Below are 20,492 nucleotides of genomic sequence, written 5' to 3'. Positions count from 1 at the left end.
AGCTGGACCAACGGCGAGATGTGGGCTCAGACCGCCGATGCTCCTTCCAGGCCACAGGGTGGAGGCAGGGCCCCTCGGCTGTGGTCTCGGAGAAGCACTGATGTGGCAGCAGGCTTACCGTTCATCAGCATTTTACACACGTTTACAAACACCCAGGTCCTGTGAGTGAGTGTCCACACCAGGCCCCAAAGCTCCCGCTTCCTTCTGGGCCCTAACTCGCCCATGGCTCCATCTAGCCCTGACTGTCTCAGAGTGCGACCAGCACAGTCTTACTCAGCCTGAGCCCTTACCCAGAGCTGACCACCATTCCTCCAAGAGCTGGTCCACAGCCAGAATGGTGACCGCGCTGGCAGCTTTGCCCAGCTGGCCAGGTGGCTTTGAGGGGAGCCCACCTCCTGCCAAGCCTCTACCCTGAGCCAGCAGCTGCTCAACCCTCAAGTTACCCAATTTCCTAGTCACTCCCTGGCTCAGCAAAGGCGAACCTCTGGATGGGGAACGAGACCACAACATCCCAGCTCTGCCGCTCAACACAGGCTGCTCTGAGCAACTTCCCTGTTTGCAGACCGCAGAGGCATGAGCGGAAAAGGCCAAATCACGGTAGCACAGAGGCTCTGGGGCCCTGGAATTTGCCATAAGAAAGTGTCAGGGGCACCATTTCTCCTTTTCTCTTGCTTTGAGAAGCCACACATCTGTAAATTATTCCAGGAAAGGGATGTTCTGGGGTCACTCCCTTTGGACCACAGTGTGGTCAGCATTTTTCAAGATGAGAACATCTCCGCTTCTCTGGGCCATGCCCAAAGCCTCCCAAACACCTCCCCTCCACCCTACGCCCCTTCCCTATGCCCCTTCCCTGTGCCCCTTCCTCTCACTAGAACTGGGAGTTTAGCTTCACGCCTCCTGGGTTCAGTGCTGAAGGTTGCTGGGACTTTGTTGCCGTAGAAGGCTGGTGGACTTCCAGGAGCTATGGCAGGCCAGTGAATGGGACTCCAGGCCTGGGGCTTTTGTCAGCATCCTTGTACCCATGCCGTGGTGGCAGGCTGGACTCCTCACATCTTCCATGCCCCACCCAGTTGCTGAGACCTTCTCCCAATTCATCTCACCACCCCAAGCCCTCTCAAATATCTCCCAATCCATTTCCACTGTACCTGTCTTGGCCCAGGCCACCTTCAGGCAATGATGGCCTCTTTCCCACCTACACCTGCCCCCGCAACTCTATTCTCCATGCAGCAGCCAGAGGGCCAATTTAAAACAAACTGGCCAGGCACAGTGGCACATGCCTGTAGTCCCAGCTACTCGGGAGGCTGAGGCAGGAGGATCGCCTGAGCCCAGGAGTTCAAGATTACAGTGAGCTAGGGTCACACCACTGCACTCCAGCCAGGGCAACACAGCGAGACCCTTTCTCAAAGACAAAAAACCATAAACTGAGTCATGGGGCTGCCCTGGACTCTGCCTCACCCAGGTTTACGGAGCTTCTGCACCCCAGCTGCCAGCCCCTCTCCAGCCTCCCCTCGGGCCACTGCCTGCCTTGTCACACATTTGTTTTTACTTCTTTCTGCTCCCTAGGCCAGGAGCACTGTCCTTGACCAACTCTCATGCATCCTTCAGGTCCCAAGTCAATGACCACCTCCCTCAGGAAACCACCTGGGGCCCCAGCCAGGATGCCCTGGGTTTCCTCAGAGGCTGGCATGGCCCATTGTCTCCTGTGACTGCCCAGCCCAAACACATGCAGACCAGAGCCCCTGCACACAGCTGCTCATGTGAGCCCAGCCTCTCAGGGCCGGGGCCCTTAGTCTCTGACCCCTGGGCAGCGGAGAAAGCCCTTGCGCTTGGTTGGAGAGGGTCATTTGGTAGCAACGTGGGAAAATGCTCAGAGCAGAGTGGCGGCTGGAGGTCCAGCCCCACGGTGCATGGCTGGAGCCGGTATCGTGCCTGTGCCCATGAGTTGAGGATGGAGTCGCCGTGTCCTTCCAAGACAGCAACAGCTCTGTCATTTATTGTTTCTTTATCTTTAAACAAAAGGCAAAAGTGAGCACTAGGCTGGGAGTCTGGGTTTAGTCCCTGGTTCACACCCTGTTCCTGGATGAGATTGGGCAGCGGCCATGCCCTGGGCTTCAGTTTCCTCACCTGAAATGGGCTGGGGGGAGCAACGTGGCTAGATTCTCTCGTGTCAGAGGGTGTGGACTCAGAGCCTTCTGGGCCGGGCACATAAGGACTCGATGTGACATTAACAACTTGTAACAGGCAGGCTTCACAGGGCCTTCCCCATCTGCACTGCATTCCCACTGAGCGCCCCCAGGGCATTCTGTGGATCCCCACAGAACTCAGCTCTGTGCCCAGAACCCTCTGCTTACTCTGACCCCTGAGCAGATGGGAAGTGGCAGCTGGAGGGGTGTGAGCCCTTGCAGCACTGAGGACAGGGTCAGGGCTGGGCGTGGGGTCCAGGCCCCTGACCACATCCTGCCTGTGGCCCCAGGTGCTATTCAAAGGCTGTGATGTGAAAACCACGTTTGTCACTCACGTACCCTGTACCTCGTGCGCGGCCATCAAGAAGCAGACGTGTCCCTCAGGCTGGCTGCGGGAGCTCCCGGATCAGATAACCCAGGACTGCCGGTGCGGGCCACCCCCGTCCTTGCCTGTGTCCAGGAGCATCCTGTGGGGTGGCAGGGAGTCGGGGAGCCTGATAGGCCCACAAAATGAGGAGAAGCACTCACTTATCCATGCCCCTGTGGCCCCTCCTGGGTGGCAGAGACAGGCGGGGAGGAAGGGGTAAAGGCGAGGGGCAGGAGGGGTTTATGGGGCACCTGCTCTGTGCTAGGCCCTGTGCTCAGCTCTGGGCCAGGCAGAGCAGGGAGGTGGGTGGGAGCCCTGGAAGCCAATGTGGGGAGGCTGGGTGGGGTCTGTGCATGGGAGCCTTTTCCGTCACCCTGCCCGCCCTCTGCCCCCAGCTACGAAGTACAGCTGGGGGGCTCTATGGTGTCCATGAGCGGCTGCAGACGGAAGTGCCGGAAGCAAGTGGTGCAGAAGGCCTGCTGCCCTGGCTACTGGGGTTCCCGGTGCTATGGTATGGGAGAAAGGGGAACCCCGCCTTGCTCCTCCCACCCAGCCCCAGCTCTGGGCAAGCCCTCTGCAGGAGCCACCTGCATTCCCCTTCAACTTGTTCGTTTAATTAATACTCACCGAGCGCCTCCAAGGCTCGGCCTCTTTGCTCTTGCTGCCCTGGGGGAGGGGCCGAGTCTGGGGTTGGCCAGAGCTGCTGGGGTCAGGGTAAGCGGAGGGTTCTGGGCACAGAGCTGAGTTCTGTGGGGGTCCACAGAATGCCCTGGGGGCGCTGAGACCCCATGCAATGGCCACGGGACCTGCTTGGATGGCATGGACAGGAATGGGACCTGTGTGTGCCAGGTAAGGGCTGGGCAGGGTGGGGTGGAGGCTCAGAGGGGCCACGCTGACTTGGTGCATCCACCACCAGGAAAACTTCCGCGGCTCAGCCTGCCAGGAGTGCCAAGACCCCAACAGGTTCGGGCCTGACTGCCAATCGGGTGAGTGCTTACAAGGCAAGAGGGCACGGCCAGCGTCCACCTGGGGGCCCACGCGGATGCAGTCCCTACAACCAGCTTCCACCTGTCCCTTCAGCCTCTGTCCCAGCCCCTCAGATTTGCACATCCCTTTCAGGAACATGTGCTTTGTTTTATCACACTTCCAGCCCTTTGCACATGCTACTCCCCTGAGAGGCCTTCTCCAGGAAGCCCTCTGTGAGCCCCAGGCCGGGCCAGTTCCCACCACCCCTGTGGTCGTGCATCACAGCTCTGTACTCTTAAGGTTGTACCTGCCCGAGCTGAGTTCTAAAAATACAGAGATCAGGGACCCGACGTCCCAGTGTGTGCCTGGGAGAGGCTGGGGTCCCATCTGTCTCTGTGTGTCCCTCCCAGTGTGCAGCTGTGTGCACGGCGTGTGCAACCATGGGCCACGTGGGGATGGAAGCTGCCTGTGCTTTGCTGGATACACTGGCCCCCACTGTGATCAAGGTAAGCAGTGCCACTGGGATAGCCTAGGGCATCAGGTCCCTGTGGCCAGAGCAAAAGAGGCCGACTGGGTGAGGATGGGGCCTGAGCCTCAGCAGGACCTCTGCCTGGAGCCTAGTTGGGGAAGGGGTGTCATCTGAGACCTCCACTGTCCAGAGGCCCAGCAAGGTCAGGGCCTTGCTCCAAGTCACACAGAACAGGCAGGGCCCCTTTGCCCCTGTGTTCCTCCCCAGCCTGGGCTTGGGCTCATCAGTGCTCTCTCCACTCTGCTCAGAGCTGCCCGTCTGCCAGGAGCTGCGCTGTCCCCAGAACACCCAGTGCTCCGCAGAGGCTCCCAGCTGCAGGTGCCTGCCCGGCTACACGCAGCAGGGAAGTGAATGCCGAGGTGAGCCTGGACTCAGAGGCCAGGGACTTCAGCTCAGGGCGGGCAGGGGCTGGGAGAGCATCCTTTAACCCAGCAAGTGCAACGTAATTCACAAGGAGGGAGAGCCATCCCTAAGGGGAGCCTATCCTCAAGGCCTAGGTCAACCTGCTGGCCCCGGCCTTCCTGGTGAAAGCTGTGGCGGAGACAGGGCTCCTGGGTGCTTGGCTCACTTGGGCTCTCTCTCTGCCCTGGCAGCCCCCAACCCCTGCTGGCCATCACCCTGCTCACTGCTGGCCCAGTGCTCGGTGAGCCCCAAGGGGCAGGCTCAGTGTCACTGCCCCGAGAACTACCATGGCGATGGGATGGTGTGTCTGCCCAAGGACCCATGCACTGACAACCTTGGTGGCTGCCCCAGCAACTCTACCTTGTGTGTGTACCAGAAGCCGGGCCAGGTGAGCCAGGGTCCCAGGCCGGAACTGCCCCCGCAGTGCACCCACACACTGGCTGTGGGACCCTGGGCAAGTCACAGGCCTTCTGGTAGCCTCAGTTTCCCCACTTGTAAAATGGGGAGAGGATAAGGGTCCTCTTCAGGGAGGGGTTGAGCAGGGCTCTATGGGTAGGGCAGACACCAGTGGTTCTTGGGGTTGGACGTGGTGTTCCCCTCCTGCCCTGTCGGGGTCCAGGCCTTCTGCACCTGCCGGCCAGGCCTGGTCAGCATCAACAGCAACGCCTCTGCGGGCTGCTTCGCCTTCTGCTCCCCCTTCTCCTGCGACCGGTCTGCCACTTGCCAGGTGACTGCTGATGGGAAGACCAGGTGAGCACAGGGGCCTGGGAGCAGAGACAGTGGGTTGGGCAAGCGTGCCCCCTGTGGGGAGGCGTCGGGGAGCAGGGAGGGCCTCAGCCTCTGCCCTGACTGGCTCTCCCTGGGCCCCCAGCTGTGTGTGCAGGGAGAGTGAGGTGGGGGATGGGCGTGCCTGCTATGGACACCTCCTCCACGAAGTGCAGAAGGCCACGCAGACGGGCCGGGTGTTCCTGCAGCTGAGGGTCGCCGTGGCCATGATGGGTGCGTGACCCCACTGTTTGCCCACGACCCGACTCCTCACCCCCAGCACAGCTGGCAGGGAGGGAGGGGCTGCCTCTGCAGATTGCAGTTTCTCTGCCCCAGGGCTGTGGGAACAAACAGCGGGCTGTGGGGGGTGCATGCAGTGGGTGGGAGCTGCTCTCCAACCTCAAGGCCCCCATCTACCCTAAATCTAGGGCGAATACCCCCACCCCAACTCCCCCACACCAGGTCTGATGCCCGAAGGTCTTCTGAGATCCCCAGGGTCTCCCCAGCTCCCTTCTGATGCTCCCTCGCCCTGCCCCCCAGACCAGGGCTGCCGGGAGATCCTTACCACAGCGGGCCCTTTCACCGTGCTGGTGCCATCCGTCTCCTCCTTCTCCTCCAGGACCATGAATGTAAGCCCCTCCCCATGGTGGAGCTGGCCACCGGCCCTCACCTCCTCCCCTGGATGCGTCCCCAGTCTTCAGGGCCTGAGAACCTGGAAGGCATCAGGGCCCGGGAGGCATCCCGTCCCCTCCATTGCTTGGGTAGAGGTGGTGTGAAGAGGACTGGCCCCCCTGGCTCACTTTGCTCCCCGCCTTGCGTCTGCAGGCATCCCTTGCCCAGCAGCTCTGCAGACAGCACATCATCGCAGGGCAGCACATCCTGGAGGACACAAGGACCCAACAAACACGAAGGTGGTGGACGCTGGCCGGGCAGGAGATCACCGTCACCTTCAACCAATTCACGGTGAGGGAGGAGCCTCAGCCTGGGGATAAGAGGAGTCACAGCCTGGCAAGGGTGTGCAGGTGGGAGGGAGCCTCCAGACAGGGGGCTGGCATATGGGATCTGGCCAGACCTCCTGTGTCTCACCAGAAATACTCCTACAAGTACAAAGACCAGCCCCAGCAGACGTTCAACATCTACAAGGCCAACAACATAGCAGCCAATGGCGTCTTCCACGTGGTCACTGGCCTGCGGTGGCAGGCCCCCTCTGGGACCCCTGGGGATCCCAAGGTGAGCTAGCATCCTCCCCTCCCCTCCCCTGTGCTGCTGGGTAACCTCAGACCCCTGCAGAGAGCAGTGAGTGGGCAGGAGCCATTCTGCCCAGGGCTGGAGCGCAGCTTCTCCCCGCTGGGCTGAAGCAGCCTCACCCCCTTCCCTGGGGCCCTCACACTCATCCCTCCTTACAGAGAACTATCGGACAGATCCTCGCCTCTACTGAGGCCTTCAGCCGCTTTGAAACCATCCTGGAGGTAAGCTCAGGGGAGGGGTCCTAGCCCATGTAGGCTTCTGGGCTTCTGAGCCAGGACTCATTATCCCAGATTCTGCCCCACAGTGACCTGGGGTTCTGAAGTAGCATGGCCTCTGCCCATGCCCCTGTCCTCAAGCCTGAGGTTCTGTGGTAGCATGGACCCATTGCCCATGTCTCCCACTTACTCAGTGGGAGTTTCCTGCAGGCCAAAGGTGGCAGGGCCCAGGCAGGACTCAGAGGTGGAGGCTGGCCATGCAGCCCCCTGAGCCTCCCTTGCACCGCCACAGAACTGTGGGCTGCCCTCCATCCTGGACGGACCTGGGCCCTTCACAGTCTTTGCCCCAAGCAATGAGGCTGTGGACAGCTTGCGTGACGGCCGCCTGATCTACCTCTTCACAGCGGTAAGCTCAGCGGGAGAAGGGGCTGCGGGTATGGGGGCACCAGGACCTCCACGCTCCCCCACAGTTCCTCCAGGAGTCAAACCCTCTCTCCCCTGCCAGGGTCTCTCTAAACTGCAGGAGTTGGTGCGGTACCACATCTACAACCACGGCCAGGTGCGAGATCTTTCTCTGGGGGGCGGCCAGCTTGTACCCAGTGGGCCTGCCTGCAGGTTCTGGACTTCCCCAAGGCTCCATCTCTTCTCCATCTCCCCTCCCTTCTCATCTGTTCTGCTATAGCACAGAGCCTAGGGACCAAGGGGGTGGCTGTGAGCCTCCTGGGCAGGACTGGGTGTGGCCCCAAGGTGTGGCCAGAGCCCAGCCTAAAGCCACACTGTCCCTTGCCCCAGCTGACCGTTGAGAAGCTCATCTCCAAGGGTCGGATCCTCACCATGGCGAACCAGGTCCTGGCTGTGAACATCTCTGAGGAGGTGAGGTGCACGGACACCTGGGCGGATGGCGTGGCTGGCGGTGACCAGCTGCCCACTTGGACTCTCAGCCTTGTGTGCTCTGAGCCCCGTGGTGGGCAGGACAGTGCGAGGCCCTGGTGGGGTCATGGGGAAGGAAGCAGGCAGAGATCAAATTCCTCTGCAGGGGCCCAATGAGGGTTAAGGGGGAGGACTCCAAAAAGGATCATGGAGCACACAGTAGGGCTGCCCCATGTGGCAGAAGCCATGTAGGTAAGGGCCCGGAGCCTGGAGCAGTGTCGTTGGCCAGAGCTGAGGGAGAGGTGGCTGGCATGGCAGGCGGGGTCTTCAGCAGCTCACTGAGCAGCCTGTCTGCTCTAACTGGGCTGCAGGGGTGGAGGCGGGCAGCCCCACCGGGCCAAGGCCAGCCGGGCTGGGGGTTGGCTCAGTGGGTCTCTGCCGCAGGGGCGCATCCTGCTGGGACCCGAGGGGGTCCCGCTGCAGAGGGTAGACGTGATGGCCGCCAATGGCGTGATCCACATGCTGGACGGCATCCTGCTGCCCCCGACCATCCTGCCCATCCTGCCCAAGCACTGCAGCGAGGAGCAGCACAAGATCGTGGCGGTGAGCCTTGCCTGCACAGCCAGAGCCCTGCTCACTAACCTCCGTCAGCGCTGGAGCGGCAATCCTCTTCCCAGGGAGAGGCGCTAAGTCAGGGCTGGGCTGACGCCGGCTCTGAGGCCCTCCTGGCAGACTCCCAAGGACCCACCTGTGCTTCCCCCACACTCAGCCTCACCAGGACTATGATTCCATCTTTGAGATTTTTTTTTTTTTTTTTTTTTTTTTTGAGGTAGGGTCTTGCTCTGTCGCCTAGTCTGGAGTGCAGTGGCGCAATCCCAACTCACCGTAGCCTCCGCATCCTGGGTTCAAGCGATTCTCCTGCCTCAGCCTCCCGAGTAGCTGGGATTACAGGCGTCCGCCAACATGCTAATTTTTGTATTTTTAGTAGAGATGGGGTTTCACCATGTTGGCCAGGCTGGTCTCAAACCTCTGACCTCAGATGATCTGCCCACCTCGGCCTCCCAAAGCGCTGGGATTACAGGCATGAGCCACTGCGCCTGGCCTGAGATAACTCTTGCATCCTCCACCGCTCCATCCCCTTTCACTCACTCTGTGCCTGCCTCTGGCCTCTCTGCTGTTTTCCAGAGACTCTAGCTCTGCTCGGCTCAGGGCATCTGCCCCTGCTCTCCCCTGCCTGGAACGCCAGTGCTGGGCTTCCTGTGGTTGGCTCTTCTCATCCCTTAATCCCCACTCAATGTTCCCTTCTCTGGGTTTGCTGAGTAAATAAACAATGACTAACCCCTCTCCCCATCCTGCCCCTGCCCTGTCTAGGGCACCTGTGTGGACTGCCAAGCCCTGAACACCAGCACGTGTCCCCCCAACAGTGTGAAGCTGGTGAGCACCCCTTGGCCCAGCTCTCAGGGCCTCCTGACTGCCTGTTGAGGTTTCTGCCCTGGGTCACGGGGGTGGGTGGGGGAAGCAGAGGCTGGGAGGCTAGATCAGACCTGGAGGCTAAGTGCTTCGCAGCCCCACTGGACCAGGGTGGGGGTTCTGGACCCGGGGGCAGAGGTCCCTTAACCACGGCTGCCTAGCAAAGGGGCTGGCCCAGAACCCAACCCACTGACTGGCTTTGCATGGCCCACCCCAGGACATCTTCCCCAAGGAGTGTGTCTACATCCATGACCCAACTGGGCTCAATGTGCTAAAGAAGGGCTGTGCCAGCTACTGCAACCAAACCATCATGGTAAGCATGGGCATGGGTGCCCACTCCCAGGTCACCTGGGCACCTGCTGCTCCTCGGGGGCCCCCCAGCTGGGGCTGAGTGGGCTACCTTCCTCAGAGGATGCACTGCAGCCTAACGGTGGAAAAGGGGTCCCAGAGAAACCTTATCCACTCCGTCACTCTGGAGACGGGGCCAGGGAGCAGAGGCAGCCTGGGCAGGGAGGGCGTGGCCCCAGATGGCCTCTTGGACCTGCTCTGTCTCTTATAGGAACAAGGCTGCTGCAAAGGTTTTTTCGGGCCTGACTGCATGCAGTGTCCTGGGGGCTTCTCCAAGCCCTGCTACGGCAAAGGCAATGTGAGTCCCATCCTCTCCTGGGGTGAGGTATGGGGGACACAGGGACTCCTTCACCGGTTGGCCAGTGACTGGCTGTGTGTCTGGGCCAAGCCTGCCACTCTCTGGCCTTGGGATTCTCATATCTAGGCAGTGGAAAGTGGGATCCAATTATTTCTCATATTTTAATTAAAAATAATTAGAGAGGCCGGGTGCAATGTCTCACGCCTGTAATCCCAGCACTTTGAGACGCTGAGGCGGGCAGATCACTTGAGGTCCGGAGTTCAAGACCAGCCTGGTCAACGTGGCAAAACCCTGTCTCTACTAAAAATACAAAAATTAGCCTGGTGTCATGGCACACACCTGTAATCCCAGCTACTCAGGAGGCTGAGGCAGGAAAATCACTTGAACCTGGGAGGCGGAGGTTGCAGTAAGCCAAGATTGCACCACTGTACTCCAGCCTGGGCAACAGAGTGAGATTCCATACCAAAATAATAATAATAATAATAGGTAGGTAGATAGATAGATAGATAGATAGATAGATAGATTTTTTGGCATTTATTTCCAAAAAGGCTACTTGGCAGTTTTCTTTTGTGTTGTTTTTACCACTTTGTAATATCAGGGTTACTTTAGCACCTGGCTATAGAAGAACACAGGAGTTATGTGTTTCTGGATTGAGCAAATGTTGCTCATAAAGCCTCCAGGGCCAGGTGCCTTTTAGAGGCTAGGTTTTTGGCGGCATCAGTGATTTTGAAGATCCCTTCCAGGATGAGCTCTCATGGGTAGCAAGAGCTCAGAGCCAGCCCATGAAAGGAGGGGGTGTTGGGAGAGGGGATGTAGAGAGTCCCTTTCCCATGACTGATCCTGCCTTCTGCTCACTCTCTAGTGCAGTGATGGAATCCAGGGCAACGGGGCCTGCCTCTGCTTCCCAGACTACAAGGGCATCGCCTGCCACATCTGCTCGAACCCAAACAAGCATGGAGATCAATGCCAGGAAGGTGGGTGGTCCTGGCTCAGGCCACCTCCTAGGGAGAAAAAAGGTCTGCTTAGAAATGGGTCTGGGGGCTCTCAAGAAGGGAAATGAAGCCCCAGAAGGAGGGATGAAGGCCAAGGGGAGTGGAGGAAGATTTGAGAACAGAAAGGAGATGCTATCTGCTTCACCCATGCCAGGAAGGGAACTGTGGCTTAATTTAAAGTATGCGGGACTTAGGTCAGACACACTGAAGAACTTCCTGATGGTGGTGTTGGGATCAGGGCAACTAGAATGGGTTAATTGAAAGCTCAGAATGCCCCCCTCACATTTCATCTGCCTACCCATCGAGTCTGAGATAACCTCTGATTTTTCCACCCTGAAGTCAAATCTGTACTGGTTGCCCTACTCCCTATATCCCCCAAACCCATCCTGGCTCCCAGCCAACCCTGCCTCCTGCTTCTCAGTTTCCCTGCTCCCATCTACTCCATACAGACTGCGGCTGTGTCCATGGTCTCTGCGACAACCGCCCAGGCAGTGGGGGGGTGTGCCAGCAGGGCACGTGTGCCCCTGGCTTCAGTGGCCAGTTCTGCAACGAGTCCATGGGGGACTGTGGGCCCACAGGGCTGGCCCAGCACTGCCACCTGCATGCCCGCTGTGTTAGCCAGGAGGGTGTTGCCAGGTGAGGACTCACACCGTCTGTCTGCCCCACCCGTGACCTTCCATACCTGAGGCTCACTGGAGCCCCCTCCTTCACCCACCCCCAGATGTCGCTGTCTTGATGGCTTTGAGGGTGATGGCTTCTCCTGCACACCCAGCAACCCCTGCTCCCACCCGGACCGTGGAGGCTGCTCAGAGAATGTCAGTCCCTTTGCTCCTTCCCTGAAGTTCTGACCCAGAGGCAGGAGGTGGGATGCCCTGGCCCTCTGCCTACCTTCCTGTTCCCTGAGCTATTTATCCATGGCTCTCATAGGCTGAGTGTGTCCCTGGGTCCCTGGGCACCCACCACTGCACATGCCACAAAGGCTGGAGTGGGGATGGCCGCGTCTGTGTGGCTATTGACGAGTGTGAGCTGGACGTCAGAGGTGGCTGCCACACCGATGCCCTCTGCAGCTATGTGGGCCCCGGGCAGGTGAGGTGCAGCAGAGAAGGGGTGGGGGCCTTGGTTCTGGGGGACTCTCTCCCTGCCCCATCTGACTCCTGGAACGCAGAGTCAGGTGCTCAGGGTCTGGAACCTCAGGTGCAGATGAGACCCCAGTGCTGACATGCTGAGTGGTAGCATCTGGGATTCGCTCCTTCATCCATCTGCTCATTGCTTTCCCAGGTGTTTTTAGGCACCTATTCCATGCTAGTTCCTGTTCTAGACGTAGGGAATGTGATACTGAGCAAAGCAGGAAAAGCCCCTGCCCGTGGGAGTGACCTCCCCAAAACTTTAGCCTCGTGGAAATCCAGCCCCGGAGCTTTGCAGTGTCTGAATCTAGTCACGGGAGCTCAGAACCTGGAGCCTTCCATGCGGAGCATTTCAGGACTGGTGACCCAGCGTTTGGACAGGCATTGAAGACTGTCTAACGTGCCAAGTGGGAGGCCAGGACTGGCTGGTCAGGGTCAGCCTCTGCATGGCCAGGCCTGTGGGGCTCCCTGTCCTCCCAACTCCAAGGTGGCCTCTGGGCACCAGCACGTGGGGCCTTAGCCTTAAGAACCGACAGGTGTAAGAGCTGGAGCTCCAAACCCCATTAGGGCCTTAATTCAGAACAGAGGTGTTGAATGCACCAGCGAGATGCTCCCAACGTGCAAACAAGGGCACCTGAGAGCTGAGGGGTCTCGCTGGTCACTCACCTGCAGTGTAGACAAGCCCAGGGGCACTGGCATTTGGTTGGGGGACTAGAGCAGCTGAGTAAGGGTAGCAGGGGTGGAGGTGGGATCTAAGCCACTATCCTGGGGCTGGCCTTGGCAGGTACCTACCCACTTGCCACAAGCTGTTGGCCTCAATGGTCCTGGCAGGGCCCCAGGCTCCAAGTGCAGGAGCACCAAGTCTCCATGGATGCTTCTCTGCGAATGCTTTCACCTCCGTGGACTCATCCTGAGAGCCAGTCTCCCCTTAGGGCCTCTGTCTCCCCATCTGGAGCACAGATCTCTGAGAGGAGGGCTGGGAGAAGTTCCTCTGAGGTCTGGGCAGACCTCCCCGGGGGCAGTGACCAGAGAGAGCCAAGTAATGGAGGAAGAAAGGGTTGGATGCTCATCATGAGACAAGGCCATCTGTTCCTAACCCTTCCAGAGCCGATGCACCTGCAAGCTGGGCTTTGCCGGGGATGGCTACCAGTGCAGCCCCATCGACCCCTGCCGGGCAGGCAATGGTGGCTGCCATGGCCTGGTAAGGGGGTGCAAGGCTCAGAGCCCTGGGGAAGCTTTCTGGGGTGAGCCTGGGCTGCAGCTCTCTCCCTCCCTCCCCATCTCTGGGTGTCTCTCTGTATCCTGTCAGGATTAAGATCTTCCTAAACTTCAAATCCAACCATGTCACTCCTCTCCCCCTTCACCCGCCCCTGCCCAGCCTCCTCTCTCTGTTCCACTCCTGCCCCGCTTCCACTGTCCTTGGCTGCACCGAGCTCCTCGCCATCTGCCCTTCCTCCACCCTACCACACCCCTGCCTCTGCGAGCCGCACCTGGGCCTGGCTAGCTCCTCCTGCTCTCAGCTCTGGCTCCTGAGGATACAGGGCCTCCTGGGTGCTCCCACAGCCCTGAGCTCCCTTGCACCCACTTGGCATGGGTGATGCTTGTGTCAAATGCCCAGTGATCCTGGGGAGCAGGGCTAGGCACACCGAAGGAGTGCCACCAACACAGACTGGGTGGCTGCAGAGCAAGGGGCAGGGGCTGGGGCTGGGGCTGGGTGGCTGGACAGGCAGAAAGATGGGGGAGGGAGGGGCCCAGCTGCCATCTGGTTCTGAATGGAGGCCCTTTCTCACTCCCACCCCAGGCCACCTGCCGGGCAGTGGGGGGAGGTCAGCGGGTCTGCACGTGCCCACCTGGCTTTGGGGGTGATGGCTTCAGCTGCTATGGAGACATCTTCCGGGTAAGGGGTGCTCAGACTCGTTTTCTGTCTTCCCTGTGCTTGGGGAGGAGCCCTCTCCAGCGCCTCAGGTGGGAAAGGGGCACTGCTCAGGATCCGTGGTGGGGAAGGGGCTTGAATTTGCCCTTGGTCCTGTGACCTCAGCCTTTTCCCTTCCCTTAGGAGCTGGAGGCAAATGCCCCCTTCTCCATCTTCTACCAGTGGTTCAAGGTAGGACAGGGCAGAATGCTGGGGTTGAGGGCTCAAATCCAGGAGGCCTGCCTGGATGGAGGGGTGCCATAGAACATCTCCAAGAGTGGGAGCTTGGGGGCAGGGCTGGAGCCTAGAGCAGGGGATCTGAAGATGATGGCTGCCTTCGTCACTCCTCCTGCCCCTTCTCCCTGTGTGCGTGCAGAGTGCCGGCATCACGCTTCCTGCCGACCGCCGAGTCACAGCCCTGGTGCCCTCCGAGGCTGCGGTCCGTCAGCTGAGCCCCGAGGACCGAGCTTTCTGGCTGCAGCCAAGGATGCTGCCGAACCTGGTCAGGTGGGGCCGCCATTGCCAGGCTGTGGGAGGGGGCTTCCTTGTGGGACCCAGTCCCTCCCCAGCCTGGCAGGCACTCACCTCTTGGGGTGGGCCCAGCCCCAAAGGTCTCTGTAAGTTACACTAATCTGATTCCATGACCCCCCTAAACTGTGCCCTGTCAGGGCCCATTTTCTCCAGGGTGCCCTCTTCGAGGAGGAGCTGGCCCGGCTGGGTGGGCAGGAAGTGGCCACCCTGAACCCCACCACACGCTGGGAGATTCGCAACATTAGTGGGGTATGTGGTGAACTCTGGGCAGAAAAGGCGACCAGGTGGGGCATGGGAGGGAGCCTGAGTGGCTGCAGGCTCTCCCACATCAGGGGCCCCATGGGATGAGATTGGGGTCCCCTCGCCCTGCCCAGAGCCGGGCTCAAAGGATGTGCTCAGGATGCATTGCTGATAGACACTGAGTCGCTGGGCCAGGAGTGACTGCCTGCAGGGGCTCTCTGTCCATCTGAGTCTGCACATGCACACCCACCCCTGTCACCACGGGCCCTGGGGAGGGTCTGTGTGCCCAGTTGGTGGGTCCTGAGTCTGACTCAGGATCAGAGTCAGCTCCTGGGAGGAGCTTCTGTGCAGAACCCAGCCTGTGGGCCAGCCTGCGGACCACCTGTGGGTGCCTGTGTGCCTGGCAGTCTCTCTGTTGGGGCTGCCCCACCTTTAAGGGTCTATCTGTGCCCACCTGTGGCTAAGCTCTGCTGCTGCCTTCCAGAGGGTCTGGGTGCAGAATGCCAGCGTGGATGTGGCTGACCTCCTTGCCACCAACGGTGTCCTACACATCCTCAGCCAGGTACAGCAGGAGGAGGGTGTGTGCAGGGAAACTTGCAGGCAGGCCGTGAAGCAATGACATACTGACCAGGCCCTGTGCTCTGTACCAGGTCTTACTGCCCCCACGAGGGGATGTGCCCGGTGGGCAGGGGTTGCTGCAGCAGCTGGACTTGGTGCCTGCCTTCAGCCTCTTCCGGGAGTTGCTGCAGGTACGGAAGGCTGGCAAGAGGGGATGTGCCTGCTCAGGGGACACTGTGCCCCAGGTCCAGAGGGACCTGGCTGGCTCCCAGTGTCAGGACGGACAACTAATATGCCCATCCCTGACCTCCATCCCATCCCTAGCACCATAGGTTAGTGCCCCAGATTGAGGCTGCCACTGCCTACACCATCTTTGTGCCCACCAACCGCTCCCTGGAGGCCCAGGGCAACAGCAGCCACCTGGTGAGGCCATGGGGATGGGGCAATGGCGGGGAGGGCAAAGGCACAGAGGGCGAGCCTCCAATCCCACCACGAAGGGACACGGTGGGTGTGGCGTGCTGTCCAGGGCACTTGGTTATCCTGCAGTCCCCTGGGTTTTCTCCTCTTCCAGGACGCAGACACAGTGCGGCACCATGTGGTCCTGGGAGAGGCCCTCTCCATGGAAACCCTGCGGAAAGGTGGACACCGCAACTCCCTCCTGGGCCCTGCCCACTGGATCGTCTTCTACAACCACAGTGGCCAGGTTTGGGGGTCAGGGAACAAGGAGACCCTAGCCTGGGCTCCTACCCCTGAAGAACCCTTCCCTTTGGAGTTCCCCAGCTGTGAGCCTCCAAGCTCTAACCTCTGCTCCAGGGAGCCCCCCGACCCTGGGGTAATAATGCCTGACCTCATAGCCCTGCCAGGCGAGGGTGGTAGGTGGGTGGATTCAGCCTCCATCCCTCTCCCCAGCCTGAGGTGAACCATGTGCCACTGGAAGGCCCCATGCTGGAGGCCCCTGGCCGCTCGCTGATTGGTCTGTCGGGGGTCCTGACGGTGGGCTCAAGTCGCTGCCTGAATAGCCACGCTGAGGCCCTGCGGGTGAGAGGCTGGGGCCGGAGGAAGGCCGGCACGGGAGTTCAGAGCTGGGAGGGGCTAGCTGACCTGACTAGTGGGGAGGGGCGCATGGTCAGCCTGTCCTGGAAGAAGGGCAGGGATCCAGGCCTGGACTGCCTGATGCCCCACCCTTTTTCCCTCTAGGAGAAATGTGTAAACTGCACCAGGAAGTTCCGCTGCACTCAGGGCTTCCAGCTGCAGGTGAGACTGGGCTTAGCGCAGCTCTGTCCCTGCGCTGCCTGCCCTCACTTCTTCCAAGGTGCCCAATCCCCTCACCCTCCAGCCCAGTTTTGCTTGCCCAGGCATCCAGGCACGGGGAACTGGGTGGCTGACGTCCCTATAGAGGCCTGGAGGGCTGGCCTGGCTCTGCTGAGGGGAGACTCCCTCAGACTTGCGGTCCGAGGCTTGGATCCTGTCCGCCCTCTCCCATCGGTCTGCCTGTTTTGGTCCCTCTCTGACCCTTCTGCTGTGCTGCTCAGCTGCCTGACACCTGTAGTCCATCTGTCTGTCTCCCCATTCACTGCCCTGCCCCTGCCCAAGCTACTGGCTGACCCCTCCTGCCTGTCCCCGTTTCCAGGACACACCCAGGAAGAGCTGTGTCTACCGATCTGGCTTCTCCTTCTCCCGGGGCTGCTCTTACACATGTGCCAAGAAGATCCAGGTCTGCCCTGAAGCCCCCACCCCAAGCCTGTCCAGAGAGAAGGAGGTGGGAGTGGGTGGGGGCCCAGGGAGGAGCCCAGTTTGGATCTTAAGGGCAGAGACTGGGCTGGGACTAGGGTGAGGCCTGAACCCAGAGGAAGGAGAGGGGAGAGAGGTCTGAAGTCAGAGGGCTAGTGTTTGTCCCTGTGTCCACTCCCCCAGGGAGAGGGAGTGGAGACGGTGAGAGGAAGAAAGGGCAGTCCAGAGCTGGCTCCATCAGTGAAACTCCAGGGGCAGCAACTTGGCCTGGCTTGGCCCCTCACTGTGGGATCTGGGTGCAGCCCTTCCTTGCTTGAGCCTCAGTTTCCCCACTCTGCCAGAGGGAGGGTTTTAGGAGGTATCTCTGTGTCTCTTTCAGCTCTGAGCCGCTTGTCCCTGGGACTGGGGTTCTGAGGGGTTTTGCTCCGTGGCTCTGTGGCCCCGAGATGCCCCCGTTCCCCTTCCCCCTGACACCGTGCTGGGCCTCTCTTGCCCTGTCTCCCATCCCCACTCCGACAGGTGCCGGACTGCTGCCCTGGTTTCTTTGGCATGCTGTGTGAGCCATGCCCAGGGGGCCTGGGGGGGGTGTGCTCAGGCCATGGGCAGTGCCAGGACAGGTTCCTGGGCAGCGGGGAGTGCCACTGCCACGAGGGCTTCCATGGAACTGCCTGTGAGATGTGTGAGCTGGGCCGCTACGGGCCCAACTGCACCGGAGGTGAGGACTGGGGAGGGGCGAGGGTGGGCTTCCTGGCAGCAGAGAGCAGCCTGGAGACCCCAGCCAGGACAGGATGGAGGCACTGGGCAACTCCTGTCCTCCTTTATACCACTGCAGTGTGTGACTGTGCCCATGGGCTGTGCCAGGAGGGGCTGCAAGGGGACGGAAGCTGTGTCTGTAACGTGGGCTGGCAGGGCCTCCGCTGTGACCAGAGTGAGTGGGTCCCAATGGGGAGGGGGCAGGTGGCTACTGAGGAGGCTGTTCCTGGGTCTGAATGACCAGAGTCATCCTCCTGCCCCCCAGAAATCACCAGCCCTCAGTGCCCTAGGAAGTGCGACCCCAATGCCAAGTGAGTGGGCCCAGCCTGGGGCAGGTGGGCGAGTGGCGGGGAGCCTGGGCGTCAAGGCACGGCTGGACAGGCATGGGCTGAGCTGCTGCTACCACCCCTCCCAGCTGCGTGCAGGACTCGGCCGGAGCCTCCACCTGCGCCTGTGCTGCGGGATACTCCGGCAATGGCATCTTCTGTTCAGGTCCAGCCACATGGATGCCCAGGGCCCTCCCTGAAATTTTGGGGTGGCTGTCCCCACAGAACCCCCTTCACTTCCTCTAGGCCCAGCCCCACTCACTGTCCCATCTCAGGACTCACCCTTCCCTCTGACCTTTTCCTTTCTCTCACACCCTCCTCTCCTGTCCTGCCCCTGGGCCCGTGCCTGCTCCTAAGGACTCTCTGGGACCATCTCTCCTTAGAGGTGGACCCCTGTGCCCATGGCCATGGGGGCTGCTCCCCTCATGCCAACTGTACCAAGGTGGCACCTGGACAGCGGACATGCACTTGCCAGGATGGCTACATGGGCGACGGGGAGCTGTGCCAGGGTGAGACTAGGCCCCCAACCTGGGTTGTATGTTGGGCTAGGGGTCTGGCTTCAGTGATTTGAGTCAGATTAGGAAGGGCTGAAGGGGCACATGGGACTTGTGGGGACTGGGGGCGCTGAGAGAGGAGGGGGTGGAACAGATGAAGGTACACAGGACAGATGAAGGGGAGGCCACTAAGGGCCACCCCCATCCCAGTGTCTCTTCCCCCAGAAATTAACAGCTGTCTCATCCACCACGGGGGCTGCCACATTCACGCCGAGTGCATCCCCACTGGCCCCCAGCAGGTCAGCATGGCAGGGTTGGACACGGGGGGCCATGCCATGCCCTCACAGGATGGGGCCTCCCTTCAGGGCAGGCCCGGGGAGGGGGTGATCCTTTTACCCAGGGTGCTGGCCAGCTATTGGCTCCCAGCAGCCCCACTGATCAAGACTGGGGACAGGTCTCCTGCAGCTGCCGTGAGGGTTACAGCGGGGATGGCATCCGGACCTGCGAGCTCCTGGACCCCTGCTCTAAGGTCAGGCCCCTAGTCCTGCCCTCCTTCACTGAGGAGAAGGAGAGGGGACTGAGGCAGGAACCAGCCCTTCTCACCTCCAGCAGGGCCTAAGGGCCTCTGCAGGGTGGGCTATCCTCCCGTCAAGCTCGAGTTTAATCTGTAGCAAATAGGATCTGGGGGGCTGAGCAGGGGCCTTCATGGCCTCTTTCACAGGGCTGAGTGGGATAGAGAAGTACTGGAAGCCACTGATACCTTCCTCTCCTGTCCCTGCTTCAGAACAATGGAGGCTGCAGCCCATATGCCACCTGCAAAAGCACAGGGGATGGCCAGAGGACATGTACCTGCGACACAGCCCACACCGTGGGGGACGGCCTCACCTGCCGTGCCCGAGTCGGCCTGGTAATGATGCCCAAGTCAGACCCCTGATCTGGTCTTGGCTGTGCCCCATGGGCCTGACCCATGGTCTTGGCAAAGATCCGATTTGATCCTGATCCTGGCCCTGACCATGACACTGAGCCTGACCCCTGACTGTACCTGGGCCTGACCCCAGCTATGACCCATGAAACTAGCCCTGACCCCAACTCAGACCCCGCGGCTTTCCTTTCCTCATGTCTGCCTTGGCTAGACCTTGGGCCACAGGTGCTGGGACAGGCACCAGGCCCTGAATGGGGGCCGCCCCAAATCTGAGCTGACCCTCGCCCCCCCCAGGAGCTCCTGAGGGATAAGCATGCCTCATTCTTCAGCCTCCGCCTCCTGGTGAGTGGCCAGCTTGGGCCTCTGTGACCTGCAAGTCCCACCCGTCTCTGGGCTTCTGTTCCCATCTGGTCAGGGGGTTGGCTGGTTTGTTCTCTCTGAGTCCAGGTCTTCCCCAGGAGATCCATGGACGCCTCAGGCTTCTCCCCTTCCCCTCATGCTGTTGCTGCCTCCCGCAGGAGTACAAGGAGCTCAAGGGCGATGGGCCTTTCACCATCTTCGTGCCGCACGCAGATCTAATGAGCAACCTGTCGCAGGTATGCAGCCCCCAGAGCGAGGCTGGGCAGGGCTGGGCGCTCTGGTGGTGGCCCTGCGTGGGCTGAGGCGGCAGTCAGGGACCCCACTCCCCTCGCGACTCCACTCCAGGATGAGCTGGCCCGGATTCGCGCGCATCGCCAGCTGGTGTTTCGCTACCACGTGGTTGGCTGTCAGCGGCTGAGGAGTGAGGACCTGCTGGAGCAAGGGTACGCCACGGCCCTCTCAGGGCACCCACTGCGCTTCAGTGAGAGAGAGGTGAGCCCTGGCCTTGGCCTGCCCTGCCCCACCCCGCCCCTGCGCACCTGTGCCCCAGGCCCCACGCCCTACGCCCCACGCCCCACGCCCCACGCCCCACGCCCATGCAGTCAAGACCCTCACCTCCCCTAGCCAGGGGGTGCCTCCAGCTGAGTCCAGCCCGGGACTCCGCCCTTGACCTGGGCCTCGCCCACTGCTGTGGGCCTGTCCTGCCCAGCGCCCTTGTGTCCTTCTGAGGACTGAGCCCCGCCCCCTGCCCTGACTCCGCCCCAGACCCCGCCCACCTCGTCCTGGTCCCGAACCGGGACTGCCTGCACCCTGACTCGCCCAACCCAGGCTCTGCCCCACCTCAGGCCCCGATAGCTTCCGAGCACCCCACCTATCTGCTTCATCAGC

The 20,492-nt window shown here is 60.8% G+C and overlaps 1 protein-coding gene across 1 annotated transcript in view; it reads left to right on the top strand.

Moving 5' to 3' along the window:
• STAB1 (stabilin 1) overlaps positions 1–20,492 on the top strand; it is a 28,833-nt gene that overhangs the window by 3,023 nt on the left and 5,318 nt on the right. Inside the window, exons 2-48 of the mRNA XM_024244405.3 lie at positions 2,474–2,610; positions 2,946–3,061; positions 3,314–3,399; positions 3,467–3,536; positions 3,927–4,022; positions 4,294–4,404; positions 4,639–4,835; positions 5,067–5,197; positions 5,319–5,446; positions 5,753–5,841; positions 6,038–6,175; positions 6,302–6,442; positions 6,619–6,681; positions 6,968–7,081; positions 7,181–7,234; positions 7,468–7,548; positions 7,990–8,148; positions 8,917–8,979; positions 9,233–9,328; positions 9,575–9,661; positions 10,524–10,635; positions 11,103–11,289; positions 11,375–11,468; positions 11,581–11,739; positions 12,883–12,978; positions 13,579–13,674; positions 13,834–13,881; positions 14,066–14,196; positions 14,358–14,469; positions 14,945–15,022; positions 15,111–15,209; positions 15,343–15,441; positions 15,590–15,721; positions 15,928–16,056; positions 16,216–16,272; positions 16,649–16,732; positions 17,269–17,464; positions 17,582–17,677; positions 17,768–17,813; positions 17,918–17,994; positions 18,212–18,337; positions 18,548–18,621; positions 18,777–18,851; positions 19,107–19,229; positions 19,539–19,586; positions 19,763–19,840; positions 19,950–20,096. Coding sequence (XP_024100173.3) covers positions 2,474–2,610; positions 2,946–3,061; positions 3,314–3,399; positions 3,467–3,536; positions 3,927–4,022; positions 4,294–4,404; positions 4,639–4,835; positions 5,067–5,197; positions 5,319–5,446; positions 5,753–5,841; positions 6,038–6,175; positions 6,302–6,442; positions 6,619–6,681; positions 6,968–7,081; positions 7,181–7,234; positions 7,468–7,548; positions 7,990–8,148; positions 8,917–8,979; positions 9,233–9,328; positions 9,575–9,661; positions 10,524–10,635; positions 11,103–11,289; positions 11,375–11,468; positions 11,581–11,739; positions 12,883–12,978; positions 13,579–13,674; positions 13,834–13,881; positions 14,066–14,196; positions 14,358–14,469; positions 14,945–15,022; positions 15,111–15,209; positions 15,343–15,441; positions 15,590–15,721; positions 15,928–16,056; positions 16,216–16,272; positions 16,649–16,732; positions 17,269–17,464; positions 17,582–17,677; positions 17,768–17,813; positions 17,918–17,994; positions 18,212–18,337; positions 18,548–18,621; positions 18,777–18,851; positions 19,107–19,229; positions 19,539–19,586; positions 19,763–19,840; positions 19,950–20,096 — 4,956 coding nt within the window. The remainder of the gene's footprint in view (positions 1–2,473; positions 2,611–2,945; positions 3,062–3,313; positions 3,400–3,466; positions 3,537–3,926; positions 4,023–4,293; positions 4,405–4,638; positions 4,836–5,066; positions 5,198–5,318; positions 5,447–5,752; positions 5,842–6,037; positions 6,176–6,301; positions 6,443–6,618; positions 6,682–6,967; positions 7,082–7,180; positions 7,235–7,467; positions 7,549–7,989; positions 8,149–8,916; positions 8,980–9,232; positions 9,329–9,574; positions 9,662–10,523; positions 10,636–11,102; positions 11,290–11,374; positions 11,469–11,580; positions 11,740–12,882; positions 12,979–13,578; positions 13,675–13,833; positions 13,882–14,065; positions 14,197–14,357; positions 14,470–14,944; positions 15,023–15,110; positions 15,210–15,342; positions 15,442–15,589; positions 15,722–15,927; positions 16,057–16,215; positions 16,273–16,648; positions 16,733–17,268; positions 17,465–17,581; positions 17,678–17,767; positions 17,814–17,917; positions 17,995–18,211; positions 18,338–18,547; positions 18,622–18,776; positions 18,852–19,106; positions 19,230–19,538; positions 19,587–19,762; positions 19,841–19,949; positions 20,097–20,492) is intronic.

The sequence above is a fragment of the Pongo abelii genome, chromosome 2 (genome assembly GCF_028885655.2).
Source record: "Pongo abelii isolate AG06213 chromosome 2, NHGRI_mPonAbe1-v2.0_pri, whole genome shotgun sequence".
Lineage (NCBI taxonomy): Eukaryota > Metazoa > Chordata > Mammalia > Primates > Hominidae > Pongo > Pongo abelii.
Note: the sequence above shows the minus strand (reverse complement) of the source record. Positions and strands in the feature narration are given on the sequence as shown.